General features: G+C 40.1%; 1 protein-coding gene and 1 long non-coding RNA gene across 6 annotated transcripts in view; one reads left to right on the top strand and one right to left on the bottom strand.

The window, feature by feature from the left end:
• LOC121892363 overlaps positions 1-20,752 on the top strand; it is a 24,013-nt gene extending 3,261 nt beyond the window's left edge. For 2 of the 5 annotated variants that reach the window (XR_006094395.1, XR_006094392.1), the window contains exon 4: positions 12-4,090. This is a non-coding gene — a long non-coding RNA (uncharacterized LOC121892363). The other 3 variants (XR_006094398.1, XR_006094393.1, XR_006094394.1) reach the window with 3 other exon arrangements.
• The window catches only part of grm2a (glutamate receptor, metabotropic 2a), a 22,210-nt gene extending 946 nt beyond the window's left edge, over positions 1-21,264 (bottom strand). The window contains exons 1-3 of the mRNA XM_042405374.1: positions 20,723-21,264; positions 8,008-8,845; positions 4,107-5,170 (exon numbers count right to left, since the gene is read on the bottom strand). Of these exons, the coding sequence (XP_042261308.1) occupies positions 4,107-5,170; positions 8,008-8,845; positions 20,723-21,250 (2,430 nt within the window). The 5' untranslated portion in view covers positions 21,251-21,264. The remainder of the gene's footprint in view (positions 1-4,106; positions 5,171-8,007; positions 8,846-20,722) is intronic.

Below are 21,264 nucleotides of genomic sequence, written 5' to 3'. Positions count from 1 at the left end.
TTATTGAACAGTCACCATGAAGTTGCAGACATGACACATGGGAAGAGAGATGGCTACAAGGGTCCCCAGGTAAAATCAAACAGGGGATTTTGCATTTATATGGCATGCGTAGTAAGTGTTCAGCTACCAGGGTGCTCTGAAAATTGCCAATCTTAATTCAACACTGCCAGTGTTCATGTGGACATACAACTAATGTCCCAGTGTTAATTAATGTTGCTTTTTTTCAGCCACATTTTTGGTTGTTAAAAATGTTTATTGAAGTGTTGTTTATTCAACCATAGAGCTTATCCAGCTCAGAATTGAGGATTTAAAACATCCAAACAGTGTTAAATTAACTCCACTCGTGTGGAATCATATAAGCATCAGCAGAGTGTTGAGGACCATTTAGCTGCTCAAGAATATCCGTTTTAATAAGGAAAGGGCTCAGAAATCGTAAAAGAAATGATAAAGCCATTTTTCAAAATTCTGAATCCAAGGCAGGAGGAAGGAGGACGCTATCAGCTGGGACTGCTAAAGAGAGGTGTTTAACGATCTGTTTATTTGCCTGTCAATCAAATGCTTAACCCTTGTTCCTCTTTCCCCTCACTCTGCCCACATCTCGCTATACGTGTCATCTGTCTGTCTACTTCTTTATTTCTAATGTTCTTGCAGCTTTCTTTTTGTTATTCTTGGATAACGGGATACAGCTCAGCACCGTGTGGCAGGTGCATCCCATTTTCACAAGGCACAGTACGTGTCTGTCATCACTGTGAATGCTAATGTTGGTATTAAAATAATATGGGCAACAAGTATTATGCTGTGCACACACAGTTTGGCAACAAAGATAAAATGATAATAGCAGATATACAGCATCCATTAGTTTAGGCAGGGATGTACAAAGTCAATTTACCCAATTTTATTTACAGAACATTGTTTGATCATCTTCCATGAATCTTTATCTGTTTCTTACTCTGTTACAATACATAATTACTAATTACCTCAAAAGTACCCCTCAACTGATAATAAATGATATGGCAGTATAATAGAGAAAAAGTTCTGTACAATGATGATTTGCTGATTATATATTTGATATATATATATATATTTTTGCTCTATGTGTTCACTGACTAAAGGTCATAGCGTACTATGTCCTGTGAAATTTACCATTCTATCATGAATTCATCTCTATCTTGAGATGTACTGTGGGTTGTCATGTTCCATGAATTCAAAATTAGGATTCACCTCATGCAGTATCTGAAATACAGCACACATACTAACAGGCTCATGTCCTGGGTTGAGATGTAAATTCACAAGAACCTACTGTTGCCATTTTCCCTATATCTGTACTGTATATTTGAATACATGGAGTAAGGGGAACATACAAAGGCAAAGTAATTGTCAAATCTAAGCAATACCACGGTGAACAAAAGCTAAATGTCCTCTACTTAACTCAGAAATAGTTTTGAATAAACCCGCAGACAGCTCTGCATAGGAATGACCTGTTAAGTGGTTTTAATAATTCACAAGATGTTGCTTAGGAAAAGCAGAGGACAAGGAATCTGCCTTTGCAGTAATATTTTTCCAGATGTCTTCTGTTCGAGTATGAAGAGCAGGATGTAGAGCACAGCTACTAAGGTTTCTGCTTGTCTCTGTTTACTGTTGTTTTTACTGTGTTTGGCCTTTGAAGGCATTATTTTATTTCACAAATACAGCACCAGTGCTTCAGATATAAATAATGTCAGCTGTGTTCAGGTAGCTTTGTTCCTCCAGAGAACCTCACAGCAGAGATGAGTTTCCTCTTTTTATTGGGCTTTGTGCTGTATGTTTATTGAAAAGTTTTATTAGATGAACCAGCTACATGCCAGTCTAGGTAGGCTGGCATGGACCTTGAATTGACAAAGCCCAAAAGTAATAATCGTAATATCGTGATATGGCATAAGTGTTGTCTTTTCCTGGCTTTAAAGGCTGTGTTACAATAAAGTAGCTGCATTACAATGAAGTGAACTTACATTACTACATCATTACTGATGATTATTTATCAAAAATCTCTTGTTAATATTTTGTGAAAGTATCCCTACAATATTGTTGCAATATCAATATTGATGGTATCTGATCACAAATATTGTGATATTTGGTTTTGTCCATATCGCCCAGCCCTAGATGGAATCTGTCCTGTTTTTTTTAACTTCTTCAATCAGACTCAAACAAACACAAACATATGACAGTAAAAATGGAAAAAATACCTGCAATACCTGATCCCAACTAGTTTCATCAGCTGATCTAGATAGTGTACTGCTGTAATTTTATTTCTTGCACTAATGCTGAACTGCTGGAAACAATCCTGTATTTCCTCCAAGGCAGTGGTTCTCACTGGCAGCAGAACCCCTTCAAGGACCCTGATGCTTGTACTCTATCCACTATGTGTTATATAGCACCATCAATGGACTCTATAGCATTCTATAGACAAAAATACAGAGGTGTTGAACTGATCTGATCCCAGTCAAAGTAGCTTAATTAATATTAAAAAGACATGACTTAAGAAAGGTCTGTTTCAAGACAGATCTTGAAAGGATCAGTTAATGTGATGGGCAGTAGTTGTAAAGATCACATGCAATACTTTTCCGTCTCCCAGTACTGTCTCTCAGTGTTTAAATAGAAGTGCTGTGACTTTTGACTGCAGTGGCTGTTTAATCAGTTGTGTTTGCCGTTGAGATGAGATGACCAGCACTGGGATATGAGGAGAGCCCTCTCCCTCAAGGTGCAGAGAACATCTTCAATATTTCATATTGTAATCAAATGTGTTATTCATGGCTCAGTTGATTGTATTTAGTTTGCTTTAACATTTCATGACAGACCACAATCAAATCTGTATTAGTTATTCAGCTGGAGATTTGCATCAGGCTGTGACAACAATTTTCGAAGTGGTGTAAAACTAGGAGAACACTAGTAATATGTCCCTGCCTGTGAAAAACTAGAGACACTGTGCCAACTCAGTTGCTTCAGTAATTATTTATCGGTCAAAGGGGAGTTTTGTGTCTATCTGATGAGCCTGTTCTGGCTGTGAATTGCTCACATTGCCTGGAGGGCCAGGAGGAAGGGTTCCTCTGAGCATCACTGAAGTCCCAGGACAGAGGGCACAGCTGGGACTCAGCATCCTAGTCTTTCACACTCCATTCCACACAGCTACGCACAGGGACGCACAGGGACGTTCAGTTCCCTTTCAGCCCTCATGGTTTTGCCTGCCTCCTCCATGTTTCTACAGAGGCAACTGTGTCTGGGGATTCCTCTATTTCTCCCTTCTGCCTCCCTCTTGCTGCACTCTGTTCAGATCCCAGAGGGATATACCCCCACAACTCAGGTCACCCTTTTCTCTGAAGTTCTATCTATTCTGTGTATGTAGGCATCATGTTAAATGGTGTATTTTATAACCAGGGTTTTTTTGTTTTGTTTTGTTCTGGGTTTTTTTGTTTGTTTGTTTGTTTTTTTTACCAGGGTCAGGTTTAGGTGAAGGAGAAATGTGAAGGACATGCTGTGTGTCTTTTATTGATAAAAAGCCTAGAATACACTAATAAAGTATTAGCCTACCACTAGTAGAACTAGGGATTTGTTGTGGACATATATTATGTTACACTGCTCCATGACTCGAGCATCCATGTTTTATAATTTACTCTAAGTTCATTAATATTTACATTTTAAAGGTAAAATAAGGCTGTCAAAGTTCTTATCTTCAATATCACCTGAGAGTCTTAAGTATGTAGATAATTATAAAGAATTAAAGCAATGCAGTAATAAAAAAAATATATTCCTAAGAGCCACAGACAACACAGACATGGCCGACGGCTGAATCGATACTAACTGACATTAGTTTGCGATTTCATGCTTATAAAATCCCAATTCAACCCCAAAAGAAGTAATTATCTGATATGTATTCTGCTCAGATTACTGTTAGAACCCAAAGCCATTTGATCAAAAATTTAGTACAGATCATTAGATCAGCATGTATATCATTTAGAAAGCATCAAATCAACTCTTCATTGATAGGATAAACATGCACAATGATTATCTTACAATAAAATGACTGCATGTGAAAACACATGAAGAGGGTATAACCAAACATACTAACTCACCCTGTAGTCACTGGCAGTAACATAGAAAATGGGCTGGAAAGCCAGCCAGATGATGCAGGTAGTGTACATGGTGAACCCAATGAACTTGGCCTCGTTGAAGTTCTCAGGGCATTTGCGGGTCTTGAAGGCGTAGACCGTGCAGAGGATAATAAGGATGCAGTTGTAGGTGAGAGACATGAGCATGCTGGAGTCCTTGCTGTTACATTTGAGAGTGACCACATCTCTCCTTTCCGGACCTACTTCCTTTCTCACCCCTGGGGCTTCCACCAGCAACCAGACCACCACCACCACCAGCTGGCAGGAGATCAGAGCACCACAGATGGCAACCTGCGAGGCTGGGCTGATAAATCGAGGCCGCTGGGCACCGTCCTTCACCCCACTGAAGATCCGAGCGATGCGATTTGTCTTGGTTAGGAGGGCTGAGTAGCACACAGCAAAGGAGGTGCCTAAACCTAGCCGGCGCAGTGTGCAAACTGCTGTGGAAGGTTTGGCGATGTAGATGAATGTCATGCTATAACACATCAGCACTCCCAGCAGAAGAATGTAGGAGAGCTCACGTCCGCTGGCCTTCACCACGGGTGTCTCATTGTGTTTGAGGAAGAGGCCAATGACGAAGAGCGTGCACATCATCCCTAGACAGGAAATGGTGACGGGTCCAATGGCCCAAGCATCTTCCCAGCGGATGTACTCTTCAGGCAAGTCGTAACAACCTGTCAGGTTAGCCAGAGGCCACTGTCCAAAGCTGCAGTCAGCACATGTGAACTCATCCTGCAAGTACTGGTAGGGCTGACAGGGGATACAGATCCAGCAGCACACATCTCCAGGCTGCATACTCTTCACCTCATTCTTCCTGCAGGGGTCACTACACTGGGAGGTGGGCGCAGCCTGGCCAGCCCAGGGGATCAAGCTGGTGTTCAGGGTTAGGCTCTGAGCCCAGTAGCCAACCTTGCGATAGACATAGTGTCCACCTTCTTTGTGGTAGTGGAAAATGTTGTAACGGCCGAGGCTGTCTCCAAAGGCGTCAAAACGGACTACATTCTCTGTGTCTGGTGGACGAAATGGTGCTAAAGATGAAAAGAAATCAAGAGAGTGTTAGAAAGGGTAATTTTATGGCAAGTACCATTATGGTATGAAAACTGTCAAAATGATATCAAAGCATAAATATCAACATTTGTTTGTAAAATTTGAGAAATCATTATTTTGGAGCATGAAGACAGTGGACTTCACACTATGAACTCATATCTTACAAAGCATGTTTTCCTGGGCAGTCTCATAGTAAATGTAAATATAGTATCTCTTTGCTTATTTATGTGTCTCTGACATTCTGTTTGTCTCACAGTATAGACTGAACAATGACTGTGACAGGACACAGGTGCAAATTGTTAATTTACATGATGGAAGCCACAGTTTGAGTCTGTTTACTTTGATGAATGGTTGCTGGATTGAATACTGCAATTGGAATTCCAGACAGATGGTACATTATATAAAATAATATTCAATTTCCCCCTTAAATCAAAGATGAAATAAACCACTATTTTCAAAATTTTAAGAAACACTTCTCATTATCTTATTTAAATTGACTATAATAGCAGTAGCAGTGCAAGATTGCGTAGTGTACTGCAGTATAGTTTTGTACAGTAAAAGGTCATATTTAGGGCTGTTATTTTCATTATTGGTCTCAATCAATTGATTATTTGGTCCATAAGATGTTGAAAAATAGTGAAGAATGACAACCTGATGAAGATCTGTCTTGGATCAAAATGCTTTTTGGCTTTGGAGTAAGTGTGTGGACTCTTTTTCCAAATAGTAAAAGAAACATATTGAAATTGTTTGTTTTATACAGCCATCAGTTAAAAACTCAGAGATTCAATTTGCTATATACATATGACCAAAAACTATGAAATCATCACATTTGAGAAGCTGAAACCAATTAATGTTTGGCAAATGACTGTAACAATGAATCAATTATTAAAATTGTCGCTACTTAATTTTCTTGTCTTGTTTCCAGCTCTAATAATATTTGTATAATTTACTTGAAAGCTCTCAAGCATGGATAGTATAAACAGCTATTTATATATCACAGAATTAGACAGCCTTATTATGCAGCACTATCTTTATTTACATTTGATCTGTTATATCTAATCAGTTTAAAATCTATGGAGAGATTAATGGTCTACCAGTTTGTTTTCTCCTTAGGATGTTACATGCAGGGATTTGCTAATGTAAGGACTCTAATCTGGTTTTAAGTCTCTGGATAGTAAAGTTCTTTTGGTACTTTTTATGTATTGGTAGCTGATATATTATTGGCCAATCAATAAGAAAACAAATTTATTGTTATTGTTCCGATAATAACATTCTAGCTGATAATTATGTCCAATAATGCAGAACCTTGGCTGTGAACTAGAGACACGAACTGCAAACTGGCCTTAAATTACGTTTTTGTGCCTTTCTGTCTTTCTCTCCTTTGCTCTCTGTGTTGGTGCCTGTTCACACAAGGGCAAGGCTAACACAATTTATCAAATGCCTCTTTACAAGCAGAACATAAAGTTCTAAAAATGCTGCTCTCCCCGCAGTTGACTCTCTGTCCCTTCTTAATCCACAGCCGGTATTTTTAAAAAGCCATATTTAAATCATTTAGTCATTTAAAACACTGATATTATGTTACGGTCAGGTTAGCCTAATTATCTGTCTATCTTAAAAGACGGATCGGCCCCTTTTCCTTACCAGTGGTACCTGTCCATCAGAGAGTCTCTGACTATCAGCAGCAGAGGGAGGACAAATGACGCAACAGGGCTGTTAGCTAGTTTATTTTAAAAAATGGTACCCTTTATAAACAGTGGAGTCCAAGGCCTTTAGGTAACTACCAATCAGTCCAATAGATTGTGAAGTTGTGCTAATGGTTTTTGTAACCTATACATGCTTGTCAACAAGAAGATAAGGTCTGGCATTAATGAAAATAAATAAACTGAGGTTGTTCTAAACCAAAAAATAAATGTATTTTCTTCTTACTTCTTTGGATGGTGGAGGCTCTCAAAACATTAATGATGTATTAGAAAAATATCTTTTTAAAACTAAAAATATCATCTTTATTGCCCTCTTCACATTTTTGCATTCGTAATATTGATATTATCAGCCACCTATCAGTATCGGACACAACAAACAGTTAATCAGTTATCATTATCAGCCTCGAAATTCCCCATCAGTGCATCTCTAGCATTTTTTCTTTACAAATCATGAAGAGCAGAAAAGCAAAGCTGGATGAGAGCACACTGGTCTACTTTTATCTCCCATCAATGAAAATGTCAGTATTTCCATAAATCGAAGGATAAGACAATACAGCTCATTTGCGAAAGTGAGAGCTTTTGAACTGGTGGGTCTGTCATCTGTGATGTGTGGATATATTGATGCAAATACTGTTACACATTTGGTGTTGCAGCTTTGTGTAGACAAACAGAAAACAAATATTCTCTCTGCATGAAGAGAAGAAATGATGTTTATGTGATTTGTGTGTGCAGTGTTCAAACTGAAAAACCCTCTCTCAATTCACATTTAAGTCAAGATGCATGAAAAAAGAAGCCTCCAAGCATGAGAATGTGGAAATAGTTTCAGCTTTGTAAATTGAATCATTACAGAGCGTATCTGCAGCTGTAGTGTATAAACATGTAGAACTGCGCTTGCACTAATTCAGCATTTTATATGAATTGGTAAAACGGATCTAAATTGATGTAACCAAATTTGGCAGTGTATGTGCAGAGTGCACATGGGCGGATTAAATTACATTACATCAAGGTTTGTATAAGGCTTTCTATAGAGGGAAAATTAAAAAGAAGAAGCTGCTTTAAATCATGAAAACTCATATCTTTTAAGCAACATCGAAAAAATTCATTAAGATTTTACTCACCATCAAACTTGACCTTGAGAATGTAGTCCCTGTAGAACTTTCTGCCATTACCAGGTTTAAGAGCATCGCAGACCTTGGTGGAGTTGGGGCATAAGGCCTGCCTCATATTATGTAAGGCAGCAGCCATTGCATAAACAGCATTCACTACAAACATGATCTTGGATTCTGGTTGAAACGGAACCTCACGCAGTGAGTGCTTCCCACAGCCCAGATCATGGAGGCTGCACTGGAACTGGTTTTCCCAAAATTCTCTGAACCAGGGATTCCTGGTGTTGTTGTACGGGTGCAGGGCAGTGAAGTAATCATTAAACTGGGGGATTGGATAGGAAGCCAGTTCAATGGTGAATGCCCCATCTGCGACAGCTTCACTGCCTCTCACCACACTCTCCTGTGCTCCCCACCCATCACTGGCCACCCAGGTGAAGGTGACGTTCATACGGTTGGCTGCCACCAGCAGCTCACGGGCATCTTCACTGCGTGTGAATAGGATGACCACCTTGGCATTGGACTTCTGCTGCAGGGAGCGGATCACATTCTCATAACTCCAGCGGCTCATGGAGCGGCTTACTTTGGCTGAAGTAGCGATGCAGATCTGGCGGGCACGAGCCTCCTGCTGGAAGGCATCAATGCCAGTCTCACCATAGTCACCTTCTGATGCCACTGTTGATACGTACGTCCAGTTGAAGTAGCGCAGGATTTCAGCCATAGCTTTGGCCTGGTAGAAGTCAGGGGGCACGGTACGAGCAAAGTAGTCATAGCGGGTCTTGTCACTGAGCTTGGCACTGGTGGAAGCATAACTGATCTGAGGAATCTGGAAGAGTCGCAGCAGGTTGGCCACCTGGAATAAGAGAAAGTCACCAGGATTATTACGTTTGTTGATTGAATCAGTCGTTACACAATATCAATACCCCTTAATTAAGAGAACTGTATATATAAATATACACATTCTGATGTATTACCCAGAAAACTGGTAATTAAGTTATTACAGTTCACACAGAAAACATACACCTGCCAACTGTGGGGATTGTTTTAATTGCTCATCATTAAATAAATTAATGAAATTGGCTACATTACATGTTTTTTCCCCTGTAGATGCAATTAGTCTCACCCTATTCAGTCTCTCATGTCTTCACTGGATCCCTGCTGGGCATTTCACAACTTAACTCTCCTGCTGGCTAAGTATGGCGTTTAATTAGTTCCAAAACCTGTGCATATAAAAACCAGGCACATGCACGTGATATAAGTGCATAGAACAGTATCCATGAGCGGAAAGCCATCCTAGCGAGGGAGCATTTCTGCTCCGCGTGCCCAAATGCATGGTGTAAGTGTTAAAAAAACAGAGAATCGTCTGTGTCAGTGATCAAACCAAACGGCCAATCAGAGGTCATGGTCAGTATTCAAAGTGACTGACCAGGAGTGGACTGTCTATTCCATCCCTGCCTCCAAAGTCTCAAAAGTCACTTGATGAGTGAGTGCGTATTGAGCAGTTGCGAGTGCACAGAGAGGGTCGAGCTCGGGACTCGGGACTGCATTTGTGCATGCAGAGCAGAAATTAAAGTTAATTAAAGGGGACCTATTATGCTCATTTCCAGCTCTATATTTTTATTTTTGGACTCCACTAGAGTAGCGTTGCGTGATTTACAGTTCAAAAAACTCATCATTTATCTCATACATGCAGGTAGTTTTAATTCCTGTCTCTTTAAGGCCCCCTTCCTAATGAGCTCACTCTGTTTTGATTGGCCAGCTTTCAGGAGGCATGCCAAGGGGCAGCCGTATCCGTTGTGTTAAGTTGCCGCCTATGCAAACCCAACATTTCCTGCTTTTCTGCTTCAAATTTCTGCTAAAAGCTTTTAAATGACTAGATAATGGGAGATTTTATTGTGAAGAATTTACAGGAAATTAAACGTGTTCCTCATCGAAATAGTGGAGCTTCATTAGTCGCGCTAAAAACCAATTGAAAACAATATATGGATATATTTAGAGCTCTTTGTTCAGCGAATCAGTTAGAAATAATACAGGGAGGAATAGTACAAGCAGAAACAGCCACAGTGATGATGATGTTTGATGAAGAGCTGCAGACGACCAGCACATCTCCAACAGGTAAACTACTTATTTTACTTTGCCCTGCTGTGTAATGGAAAACACTCACAGCGTGACAGCTCAACTCATGGCTCAGTGTGACTATCCCCAAAACAATGGAAAAGGCCGGCTCGGGCTCAAAGTAGAAAAAAACATTGGAAATCGAGCATTCAGAGCAGTCTGAAGCTGGTGCTTTTTTCTCACAGGGACTTCTACATACATTTACCTCATTATTTGACACGTTGACCATGTTTAACATGACCATCTGACATTGTAACATTATATATATGACTGAAAATAATGAAAAGCATAATAGGTCCCCTTTAAATGCCATAGCTGAGTGTGCGTTTAACATTTGCCTGTCTGACTCATCTTTTGTGTTCTGTAAAGCTGTCAACAACATAAAATATACGGAATGGCTTAAGGTTTTACTCACAATAGATAGAATTTACTGTACTGCAGAAATGCTAACATTTTCAGAAAGTTCTTGCTCTGCTTTAGAGAGAGGAGAGAAGCAGACAGGGGGAGGCAGAGGCAGAGAGGTTGAGGGCAGGGATTGGGAAGTGAGAGAGAGTCAAAGAATCTTGAAACTTTGCATTTTCTGAGTAATAGGATTTGTCAGTGTCGTGGCACTACATGCAATGTGGAGAAGCAGCGACTGACTAGGTTTTGCTTCAGGCTGTTCTGTGGGCAGTCTGATCAGTCAAAAGAATGCCTACCTAAATCTGGTTGACTTTAATGGTAGCTCTCACACCAACACACTCTTGGCACAACATCTTGAATGCCAATGAATAATTCTCGAGAAAGTCAGGGAGGAAAATCAAATTCACAAGCATCCACGCTGAATTTAATTTATCATACCTATACTGTCATATTATAGCTGTAGTGAAAGTGACATGTTTTATGCAAATAGTGGAAAACAGTGTACTTCTAACTGTAAAACTGCAGTTTCATAAGTATGACAGAAGAATATGGGATCATTCCATCATTAATTTTAAATCCCAATAATTCTCATGTTGTTATGACATAAGATTGATTCAAATTAGTGTGCCTATATACAAGTAGCTTTTTCATTTGTTTTTTTGCCAGATCAAATTATTCCAAATATTCCAAATATTATGAAGCCCACAATCTTTCATACATCTTTACTGTATAAAAGTATTGAAAATAGTTTCCGTTTCAATATGTGGTTTCATTTTTGACTGCAGTACTGCGTTGCAATCTCATGACAATTAAATGAAATAATTGTATTGCTTATAAATATTGCTAATCATCATGTGATGCTTTATATACTCTTAGTCATACAGTTGGATGACTAACAGACTGGCAGGTTGTTAGGGATATAATTAATGAAATATATTGACAATTTAAATACATTTTAGGGTGGACAAAATAAAACTTTTTCTCTGAAGTAACTAAACCACAATTAAAAGAGTTCCTTACTGTAACAAGTATGAAACCTGCAGTTGTAATGGTCACAAAAATCACTACATTACTTGATTTGGAGAGAGAACAGTCTAACAGTCATTTTAAACATAGACCAGATGAACCAGCACAGAGGAACAGAAAGGTCAAATCAAACTTTAAAAACAGAATTACAGATACTTTGTTGTTTAGAATATGTCTTCAGTGAAAAAGAGGGGACGCTGTGACATTACAGTAAATCTAGTGTGATGTGCCTCAATGGATTTTAATCATGGGAACTTTGTTATTCTGCAGGATCAGAGGGATGAATATTAAGTGAGCCAATGGCAGTGACTCCCAGACCACTAGATTTATTGGAATTAATGAGAGCATGTTTCACACAAAAATGAGATGCAAAAGCATAATCAAGTACTGCCACCTAAACAATGTCACACAGAGGCAATGCTGAACTCATTTACCAATTCAACTTTAGAGATATTTCTGATTCATCCAGGGTGTATCAATTGAAAAATGGAATGAAAGTTTAGGTGGTTGAAAGACATGAGTGAGCATTTCATATCAGTTCAAAGGTTGGTTTCCCCTGAGATTTTCAGGTCAGCTGGAGAAACTCTAACTATGAAGACAGGCTAATAATCACATTTCTACACAAAATTGTCTCTCTCTCCTTAAAGAACCAGTGCGTAGGATTTAGTGGCATCTAGCAGTGATGTTGCATATTCCAACTAACTGAATACCGCTCCCCTCCCCCTCCCCTTCCAAGCATGTAGGAGAACCTACGGTGGCCACGAAACTCGCAAAAAATGCGAAAGGCCCTCTCTGGAGTCAGTGTTTGGTTTCTCTGCTCTGGGCTATTGTAGGAACATCGGTGCAACATGGCGGGCTCCATGGAAGAGGACCTGCTCCCTCTGTAGATATAAAGGGCTTGTACTAAGGTAACGAAAACACAATTCTTATTTTCAGGTGATTATACACTAATTAAAACATACATACCGCTAGATGCCACTAAATTCTACACACTGCACCTTAAACCACCTTGAAAGTTTTTCTTAACATGTGGTGAGACAGCTGGCAGCAGTGTGCCTGCTCTCTTAGGAAGAAATCAGACTTTGATCTAAAGTGGCAAGTGACATGTAAACACTGTCTGATTAATAATTTTCACATCATTCAATTCATTATTAAAAAATGCAACACCGATTCCCCTTCTGATACATTCTCATGAGTGTCTTCTCCATTATTCCCTCATAATTGCATATGAAAACTTCAGCATGTTGCTGACCCATGAGTACTCACTGTATATGAAAAACGGCCACTTGCTAATTGTATATGTACTGCATACATTATAACTCAAAAATGAGTTATGAGTTAATAAGTTTTAATGAGTGAAAATGCTTCAAATCCAAACTCAAAGAACGGTAATCCTCGATGGCAGGTTGCTGTAATTAATGACATTAAGTTTGTCACCATGTAACTTCACTCAAAAAACATCCTTTTTTATATTTTACAGGCGCCTCCAACATGTGTTGAAACAAAAAAAAGCAGTATGTTTGAGGAATACTAGCTAAATAAAAAGAAATGCCTTTCTGCATTACTGTAACAATAACTAATATTTGTGTATAAAAGGATATGCAACCAAAATAAAACGTTAAAATCTCCACACACAGCAGCAGTTCAAGTGTAATATAAAAGGAGGGAAAGAAACATGAGCCGACACATGAATTACTCTGTAGGTAGTATCGATAATTTAAAGCCTGTGCTATTTGCTCGAGGATGATTAGTTAGATAGATGCTGACTGAAACTGTGAGAGGCTTTAAATAAGTTAATAACTACTCATAAATTGCTGTGATAGACGTTTTTGTTCACTTAAAGGAATGTGGACACATTCTGGCTAGCGTCGGTGTGTTTGAACACAAAGGCAATCGGAAAGGCTGAGAGGGCTCCTGTAGGGAAGATACAAAAGGTTCTGGTGGGATTTGAATCCAGGCCAGTAAGACTACATGTGATTCTTAAGCTGAGGTCTTTACCATCTCTGAGCACTAAGTCTTTCTAGACAAAGAAGGCAGAGAACACAAATCAGCAGATGTACATTTAAGTTTAGGTAGGACTTAGCACATTCAAACCAACTACCAAATAATGATGATGACATTATGTTTTTGAAAAGAAAGTCCACATTTACAACATATTTTTGTATCTAAACCTTGATGTGCAGCTTAAAATTAATTCACTACACTACCACACTACCAACGCTACATTGGTAGTGCTTTGCATTGAGTGCTTGGCATAGTTGTTTTAATTTCATAATTTTATCTGCACAGGTACAAAAGAAAAGAAAAACATTGTTCATCTATTCTACTTAAATTTGGCTATGTTTGCAGTAGTGAATGAATAATTTTGCTGCAGGGTATTAAAGGAGCTCTATGCCAGTTTAGTAATCCCCTTACATGTGGCTTATGGAAGGTTATAAAGCACCGTGCCAAACATGTCACTAATACAATGGGCTTATTGGAAATCATTATATAGATAATCAAATGGCTTATATGAAAAGGCAAGACCCTTCCACCTGCCAAAGCCTGTGACTAACACATTTTAACATGTGGTAGATTAAGTGTTGAAACCATTATAGTACATATCAGAAGGCAGAAATGGAACGAGGTATGGAGCCCATGACCAAGACAGTGACAATGTTCTTATGGACCACTTATGATCATTTATGATCTTTGTCATTTTGATCAACTAATTATTTTGCCATGATGAAGTGATGAACCCTTACCCAGGGAGCTTCCAGCTAAACTGGCTACAACTTCACAAGGTTTCCCTGTCAAGAATCTCATCTGTGATGGATTCACAGGAGCACAAGAGTCTGGAGCTTAAGGAGAGCAGACAAGAAGAGTTTGAGGAATAAGCCATATGACACCAGAAATGCTGTGCCAAAGCAGGAAGGGTTGTGCAATGCATCAAGGGCTTTTATGGCAAGTTTTAATCTACAAACATAGTTGTCCAGCAGTATGCGCTTCAAGGGTGTTTCTGCCTACAGCTGCAAGTTTTCAGGGGGCTGTGACAGTGTGTTTCCTGATTTGCAAATCTTGTTGATTGCAACAGAATTTAATATGTGTGCACAGCAGCGGGTCCAACATTCACAGACCTGCATGTCCATCATTGTCTCTGCTGATGCACAGTAAGTAAAGGTGATGTGTTGAGGAACTGAAGAGGAAGTGAGTTATTTTCCCTTGCTAGCAGTCAAAGTTAGTATATTAGTTAGGTGTATTAGTTACCACAGCAGGTGCTCATATGGTATGCATGCTATAGTTAACATAATCATCCCACTGGTCAAAAGTAATCTGTAACTTCTAGTAAATGTTTAATTCTGTAAAAAGGGGTTTGATCTCATTAACACCATACTGATTTAAATATCAGGACTTTTTTAAAGCTATATATGCTTTTATTGAACAGCTGAAAGTGAACAGGCTGACAGGAATCCAGGGGAGAGAGAGGGGCATGGCATGAAACAGAGTTCCCCTACTGGAGTCATACCAAGGTTGTTGCAGTTATGTAGCATGCCCTATAATCTTTTGGCTTCAAGGCCATTCAATATCAAAACTTCTTTGTTGTAATTTCTGTGGGGTTTTTTGTTTACAGTACTAAAAGGAAGCCCAAATTGTCAACCTTTCTCGTCCTTTTATATTTATCTAGTTAGACAGAAGGAGAAAGAGAGTTACAAATGAATCTTAGAGTTTACACACAGGGGGATTCTGAATACTCCCAAAATCTCATTCCACCAAGCAGGAACTGTTGCTAGCATATAAAACAGATCAGATTCTTTTTTTTTTGTAAGACTAAACTGAAATAATATATTAAATAGCTACCATTATTTCTTAATAGCCTGAGATTTAAGACATAGTGTTGCTTGCTCATGCACAGCTATAGGGATCATCCTCTGTAAGACAGCACTTGATGTAATTAAGAAAATTAAGAGGTGGCCCAGTGTGGCTTAGCACTGCAGGGTCTGGTACTGAGCAGATTACTGTGAAAGTGGTTTCCTCCCAAGCAATAAGAGCATGCAGGACCTGGTAGCTGCATTTGACACCGAGACACTGAGTAACAGGATTGTTCTTTTCAGCTGTCGTATACGGTTTCCATACAGATGCCCCAAAGCAATAGCGAACACCATGAGCCAAAATAATTCAGACTGCCCATGTGAAATGTCGAAACACAGTTGTATAACACAGCGAAAAGCTATTTATACATTTTATACATGATAAAAACTTGTTAAAAGTACCCTAATATGTATATCCCAAGAAAAGTGCCAGCAGCATTATAGTGTACAGAAATATGTTGGTGGATGAGACTCACCTACAAATGATGGAATTATAGCAGTAACTGGTATATTTAATCAAAATTTAAATAATATTTAACATCCTTTGATATTTTGGAAATGCAACACATCTTCTCTACATCTACTATAGAGTTTATGCACATCTAAAATGTCTACATAATCTGTATTCAAAAAAAATAATTCAGAACCATATCTGTCCAAACTAGGAAAGAATGTGAGAAGAGACACAGTCGGGGAAGTAGTCAAATAACAGAGCTAGAGATACAGAGGAACACAGAAATAAAAGACTGAGAGAGTGTCCTAGTCCAGGAAATATCAGGCCTACTTTGTAGAGATGTCATGATTTTTTCTACATGAAAAGCCCATCTGCTCTTCCCAGAAGACTGTCTCAGTGTGCTTCTACAGCAATAACACTGTATTCCCAGAACAGAGGTCCTTAGCTCCACTCAGTATCACACATATACGGCCCCACTGCAGCGCTCTAAAACACACATACAAACACAAACGAGGAGTGGACATGCACGCACATACAGTGCATGCATAGTGTATAGAATGCGCAGAATAGTCATTAGCTTATCTCTTAAGATTTAGTTGCTTGGCAACAGCTTAAACAGGTTGGATACCTAGAGCAAGGATGTTTTTTGATCAGGTCTTGCCCCCTCATCCTGCTGGATAATATGAATCTCCTTTATGCTGAGCCCCCAGACTCATGCAGCCATTCAGACTACACCACATGTTAAGGAATGACTGGGCTGTCATTCATTTACAATGTCAGTAACTCAGCTTTGATGTGTACTTGTTTCCATTCATTTCATTTTTTTCCCTCTTTGACTCATGTGCATTATCATCTTGAGTCCTGTTCTGTCACACCGATATCACATAAGTGCCCTGTGCGATCCACCAGGAAACCTGTTAAGTTTTAGGTCAACTAAAAATCCATGAAAACCACAAACTGAGGTTCAGCCAACTTTACACCATCCCCGTCATTCATATCTGATATGGCAAAACATTCACTGACTTTATACGGAGGACATGATATGTATTGCAACTGCACAAATAGTGGGTTCTGCCAAGCCACTGAATAATCCAATCACATGTGAATTATTTACGATTTCGGGAGCACGTTCTTTACTTTTACCCATGAATAATGCATTTTCACTGCATGGCTTTACTGATACGTTTCATCATTATTGTTCTTTCTGGCATGAATTCTGTCATGTGTGTATCCATGTTTAAATCCTTTGTATGACTCATGTATGCTCCAGAGATTGGCACCGTCTACCTGCAGATGAAGACAATTCTATAAATAGGGTTGTTTGCGGATGATAGAAATGAGATTCTTGAGCTTGCTGAAAGCTCATAAATTTACCTTATTATTCTGCTCACACAGTTTAGTCTGCAAATGTCAAGCAGTGCGTTCACATCAGGATCTATATCTTTAAATTCCGGCACGAATTCTTGAGTGAGTGTGTCTTCTCCTGTCTCATTCATTGGTAAAAATTACCACATCCCAGAAAGTGTGATAAAATATTCCAATTAATTCACAAAGGTGCCATTACACAATAAGAGCTTTCGTCCAAATACCCTGGCAAAAGGAAAAGGTTTTTGCTTTTTGCTTCCAGATAGCAATTTTTGGCATTTTTCTGAAAGATCACAGTAGGTTATTTTTCATTGTTTTCAGATTGGTACGAAAAATTACCTCTATCTGTGTTTCACACCAGAGAATAGTTCTTTAGTGAGCATTTGAGTATTTGACATTCCAGAGGTGTTGTCTTCTAATGCACCCTGGTGATGATGATGTTTTGCCTGGGGGATGCTGTCTTACCAGTGGCTCATATTTAGCAGCACAGACTGCTGTGGGGTAACAAAAGTGGAGTTCCTTCCATCTATTAATCAGAAGCCAACCCTGAGGCAAGATGTTCCTGGACTGTAATTGTAGAGTATGATACATCTCTGATTAACCCACGCCTTAAGGACAATGAAGAGTAATAAAGCTAATGTTCCTCTATAAAGCAACTACACACAGACAAATGCATATACTGGATACATACTGACAGCGTCTTGGATATCCTTTATGTTTAAAGCATTTTTTTGCTTTCAGTGTTTGTGTGCAACAATCCCTCTGAATATTTTGCAGATAAACATGCATCTTGTCGGCCTCCCAGCTCTTCACACATGAATAAAGATGCTGAATGTACTGAACATGTCATCACAAGGTCATTACTCACCTTGCGCAGATAACATGCTCTTCAGATAGACCACGGGGAAGATGTTCAAGGCTAAAGACTTGAATCACATAAATAGTAGATTCAATCAAACTGTCCAGATGGCATCACAGACTTCCCTGTGACAGTTTAAGATACAGGCTTAGATTGTCAAATGGTTTGATGCCATATGATGCCATGTGACTCACTCCATCTCTTTGCTTCCATGATCATATCTGCCTGTCACTGTCTCGGTGTTTCTGTGAAACATGATCTCTCATTTGATCCTTCTACATCCTCTGTGCACAGGCACACCTCTGCCAAACAACCAGACAGCCCGGCTGCAACCACAGATGGGGAAGACAGGACCTAGCCTGCGATAGCGTCATAGAACTTCGCCTCCACACTTAACTCAATCTGTGCCTATGTAACGCCAGCATGGCTAGGCTTGCAGCCAGACCCACCCCCATATCTGCGATTGTCACACCACAACACCAGCAGCACAGCAACACGCTCCTTCATTGTGACAGATTTAGACAGCACTCAGCGTTCTCACCACCTGTCAGTTCGCCATGTTCCACCATGTCGCCATGGCGATAAGGGTCTTTGAACAAATACTGTTAGTTGTCCTGTAACTGTCTTGCCTTTGGGGTGAAATGCACACATCTGACTTAAGTGCCTGCCATTCACACAGAGGGGCAGGCATGGTAGCCTTTGACACAACGAGGCTGGTTCACTCAAAGGTCTGACTGGTCATAGATTATGCACAAACCAGGCATGTACAAAGGACAGCAACATTATGAGGAGATGCTATCTGCAGAGGAACAACCAGCACCAGCAGAGAAATGCCACATGTTCACATGCCCCAAATGCAAATCTTTGTGTAATAACATTGTCCCTGACAGAACGGACAGTAGCATGTGTAAACAGATGCACCTCCTCTTGTTTTCAAGGGCACATTTCATATAGCAAACCTTTAAAACATCACAGTGATTAAATTAGTTGGAGAAATTAAGGTATGAGCAAATGTACAGCTCTTCAGTCTGTGAACCACAGCGTAGCTGTCTACCATGATTAGATGCTCAGAAAGAGCAAGAGCTTGCACACCTCATAACTGAACTGCATTACAATATAGTGGATTATGCAAGGTGAGAAAGCAAACTGTGTCCTGTGGTGCACTCCTGCAGATGAGGAAGATTCAGTGAGAAGCTAGGGCAGACCTCAGACCTCAGGCTTGTAATAGTACATCCATAAATTACCACAAGACAAGGGCACTCTCTGAGGAGCCCCAGATGCAGGGTTTCACTAAAATTACAGCTCGTTTATCAAATCCTTTGTTTCCAAACTGTCCTTTTCACTAGGAATCCCTTTATAGGTGCTCTGAATCCAGCTCTTACATCATTTCCCATGAGCTTTCTACCTGTATAATGTATCACTGTGCTGTATTGTACTGTATGTTTGGCCTTGTGTTTTGTCAGCAAGGAGACAATTACATTTGTTTTGGAAGTACAGAAAACTGCGATGTTTGCAGAGTTCTAATATGATTAGGGAAAAATTAAACCCAGTATATTTTTAATACTAGCATTTACTCATTATGATAATAGTATATCACTTAAATAGCTCTTCCCTGTGATTCACTGCATAGCCTATCAGTGCTGACATGTCTACTGCTGGCCACTGTTGTCTACAAATCATGACTGAAAAGTGTGGAAGGATGCCACCATTAGTCCATTGTACCAAAGTTTCCAAGCAGCCAACAGCAGCTTCTACTGCCAGTGGTTCCTACAGTATCTATGTCTTATCCGTGATCTGAGGCCAATTATTATTTTTGGATGGGCAGAATACATTTCTCTCTTCAGACAAGCAGATATCTGGAACATGAGGCTGCGTGTCTCGAATGAGGTGAACTGTACTCTTCAGCTGAGACAGCAGACATGGTCCTATGCCTGACTAAGCCAGGTTGATGAGTTTAAGTTAATGCTCTATGGCATGCATATTTGTGGATATTTGCAAATCTCGGGGCCCATGTGACATACTATCTCTTTACACAACGACTTGAAATTACATTGATGTGGCAGCCATATTACAGCTGAAGATTTGGAGACCCAATTAGCAGAGCTTTCATCGCTTCAGCTTGACTGAGCCGAAAGGAGCACCGCTGCTGAGAGTAATCATGCCATCACTAGTCATCCTGTCAGCCCGTCCTGAGCACAACATCTGTAGCGTGTCTGCCTCTGACAGGGCCTCTGCTGAAGTGTGAATTACCGGGGAGGAGAAAGAGATCTTCTAAATTAGATCAGCCAAGCATAGGGGCGTACAGGTAAACAGATCCTCCTTGCGGAACCGATACTCATTAAGTCCCTGTGTTAACATCTCGCAAGGGGTAATTGCACATGGTACTTAAGTCTAAATGGACAGTTATATGACCATCCATCACATTCTCATGCTTGTACTTCCTCCTCTCTCTGTCTCTCTCCGAAGCCCACAGTAACTGCTGGTATGTAAATACAGCCTTTGTAATTGCACTCTGTGCCAAATTTAATTTAGTTTTTGACCAACTCATTTCACGGCATAAAACAAAGGTGAACTTCAATAGCAAATTGAAAATTAATTATTCTGTTACAGGTACAATGTGTAAACCCTCCCACCAGTCAATGTATTTTCATGAGTTCTTACCTGAATGGAGACATCACTGTAGGAGCCTCCTATTACTCCAGAGATGGCCAGAGGGACGTCGTCATGGATGGCGTAGGAGCCATCAGGGCATGTGTACTCACTGTCATCCACTTTGGTGAGGGAGGCCCGGACAAACTCCAGAGATTGCTCTAGAGCGTAGGTGTCCTTCGAGCATGTGTCCAAAATATGAGCTCCCAGTCTGATCCCAGGCAGGATGCGCTCATCCTTGTTGATTTCATCTAGAGCCAGCAGCATGGCCTCCAGTCTCTGGATCCCTCTCTGAGCATTGATCTTCCCACAGTCCTCTGCCCCCTCACCTTTCTGGTGCACAGGGAACAGGCCACCAATCATCAAATCTCCGTCCAGTGTGATTTCCCTCTTGGAGTCAGTGTTATAACCTACCACAGGCAAACCCTGGGGAGCCTGGACAAAGAGAGACACACATACGCACAGCAGGCTGAGGTGGGACAGCCAGAGGGGTCGGGGCACAGGGTGCACCCCCAACACAGGGGATCTCCCCAATGACATATCCCTGGGCAAAA

Source organism: Thunnus maccoyii, chromosome 3, assembly GCF_910596095.1.
Source record: "Thunnus maccoyii chromosome 3, fThuMac1.1, whole genome shotgun sequence".
Lineage (NCBI taxonomy): Eukaryota > Metazoa > Chordata > Actinopteri > Scombriformes > Scombridae > Thunnus > Thunnus maccoyii.
Note: the sequence above shows the minus strand (reverse complement) of the source record. Positions and strands in the feature narration are given on the sequence as shown.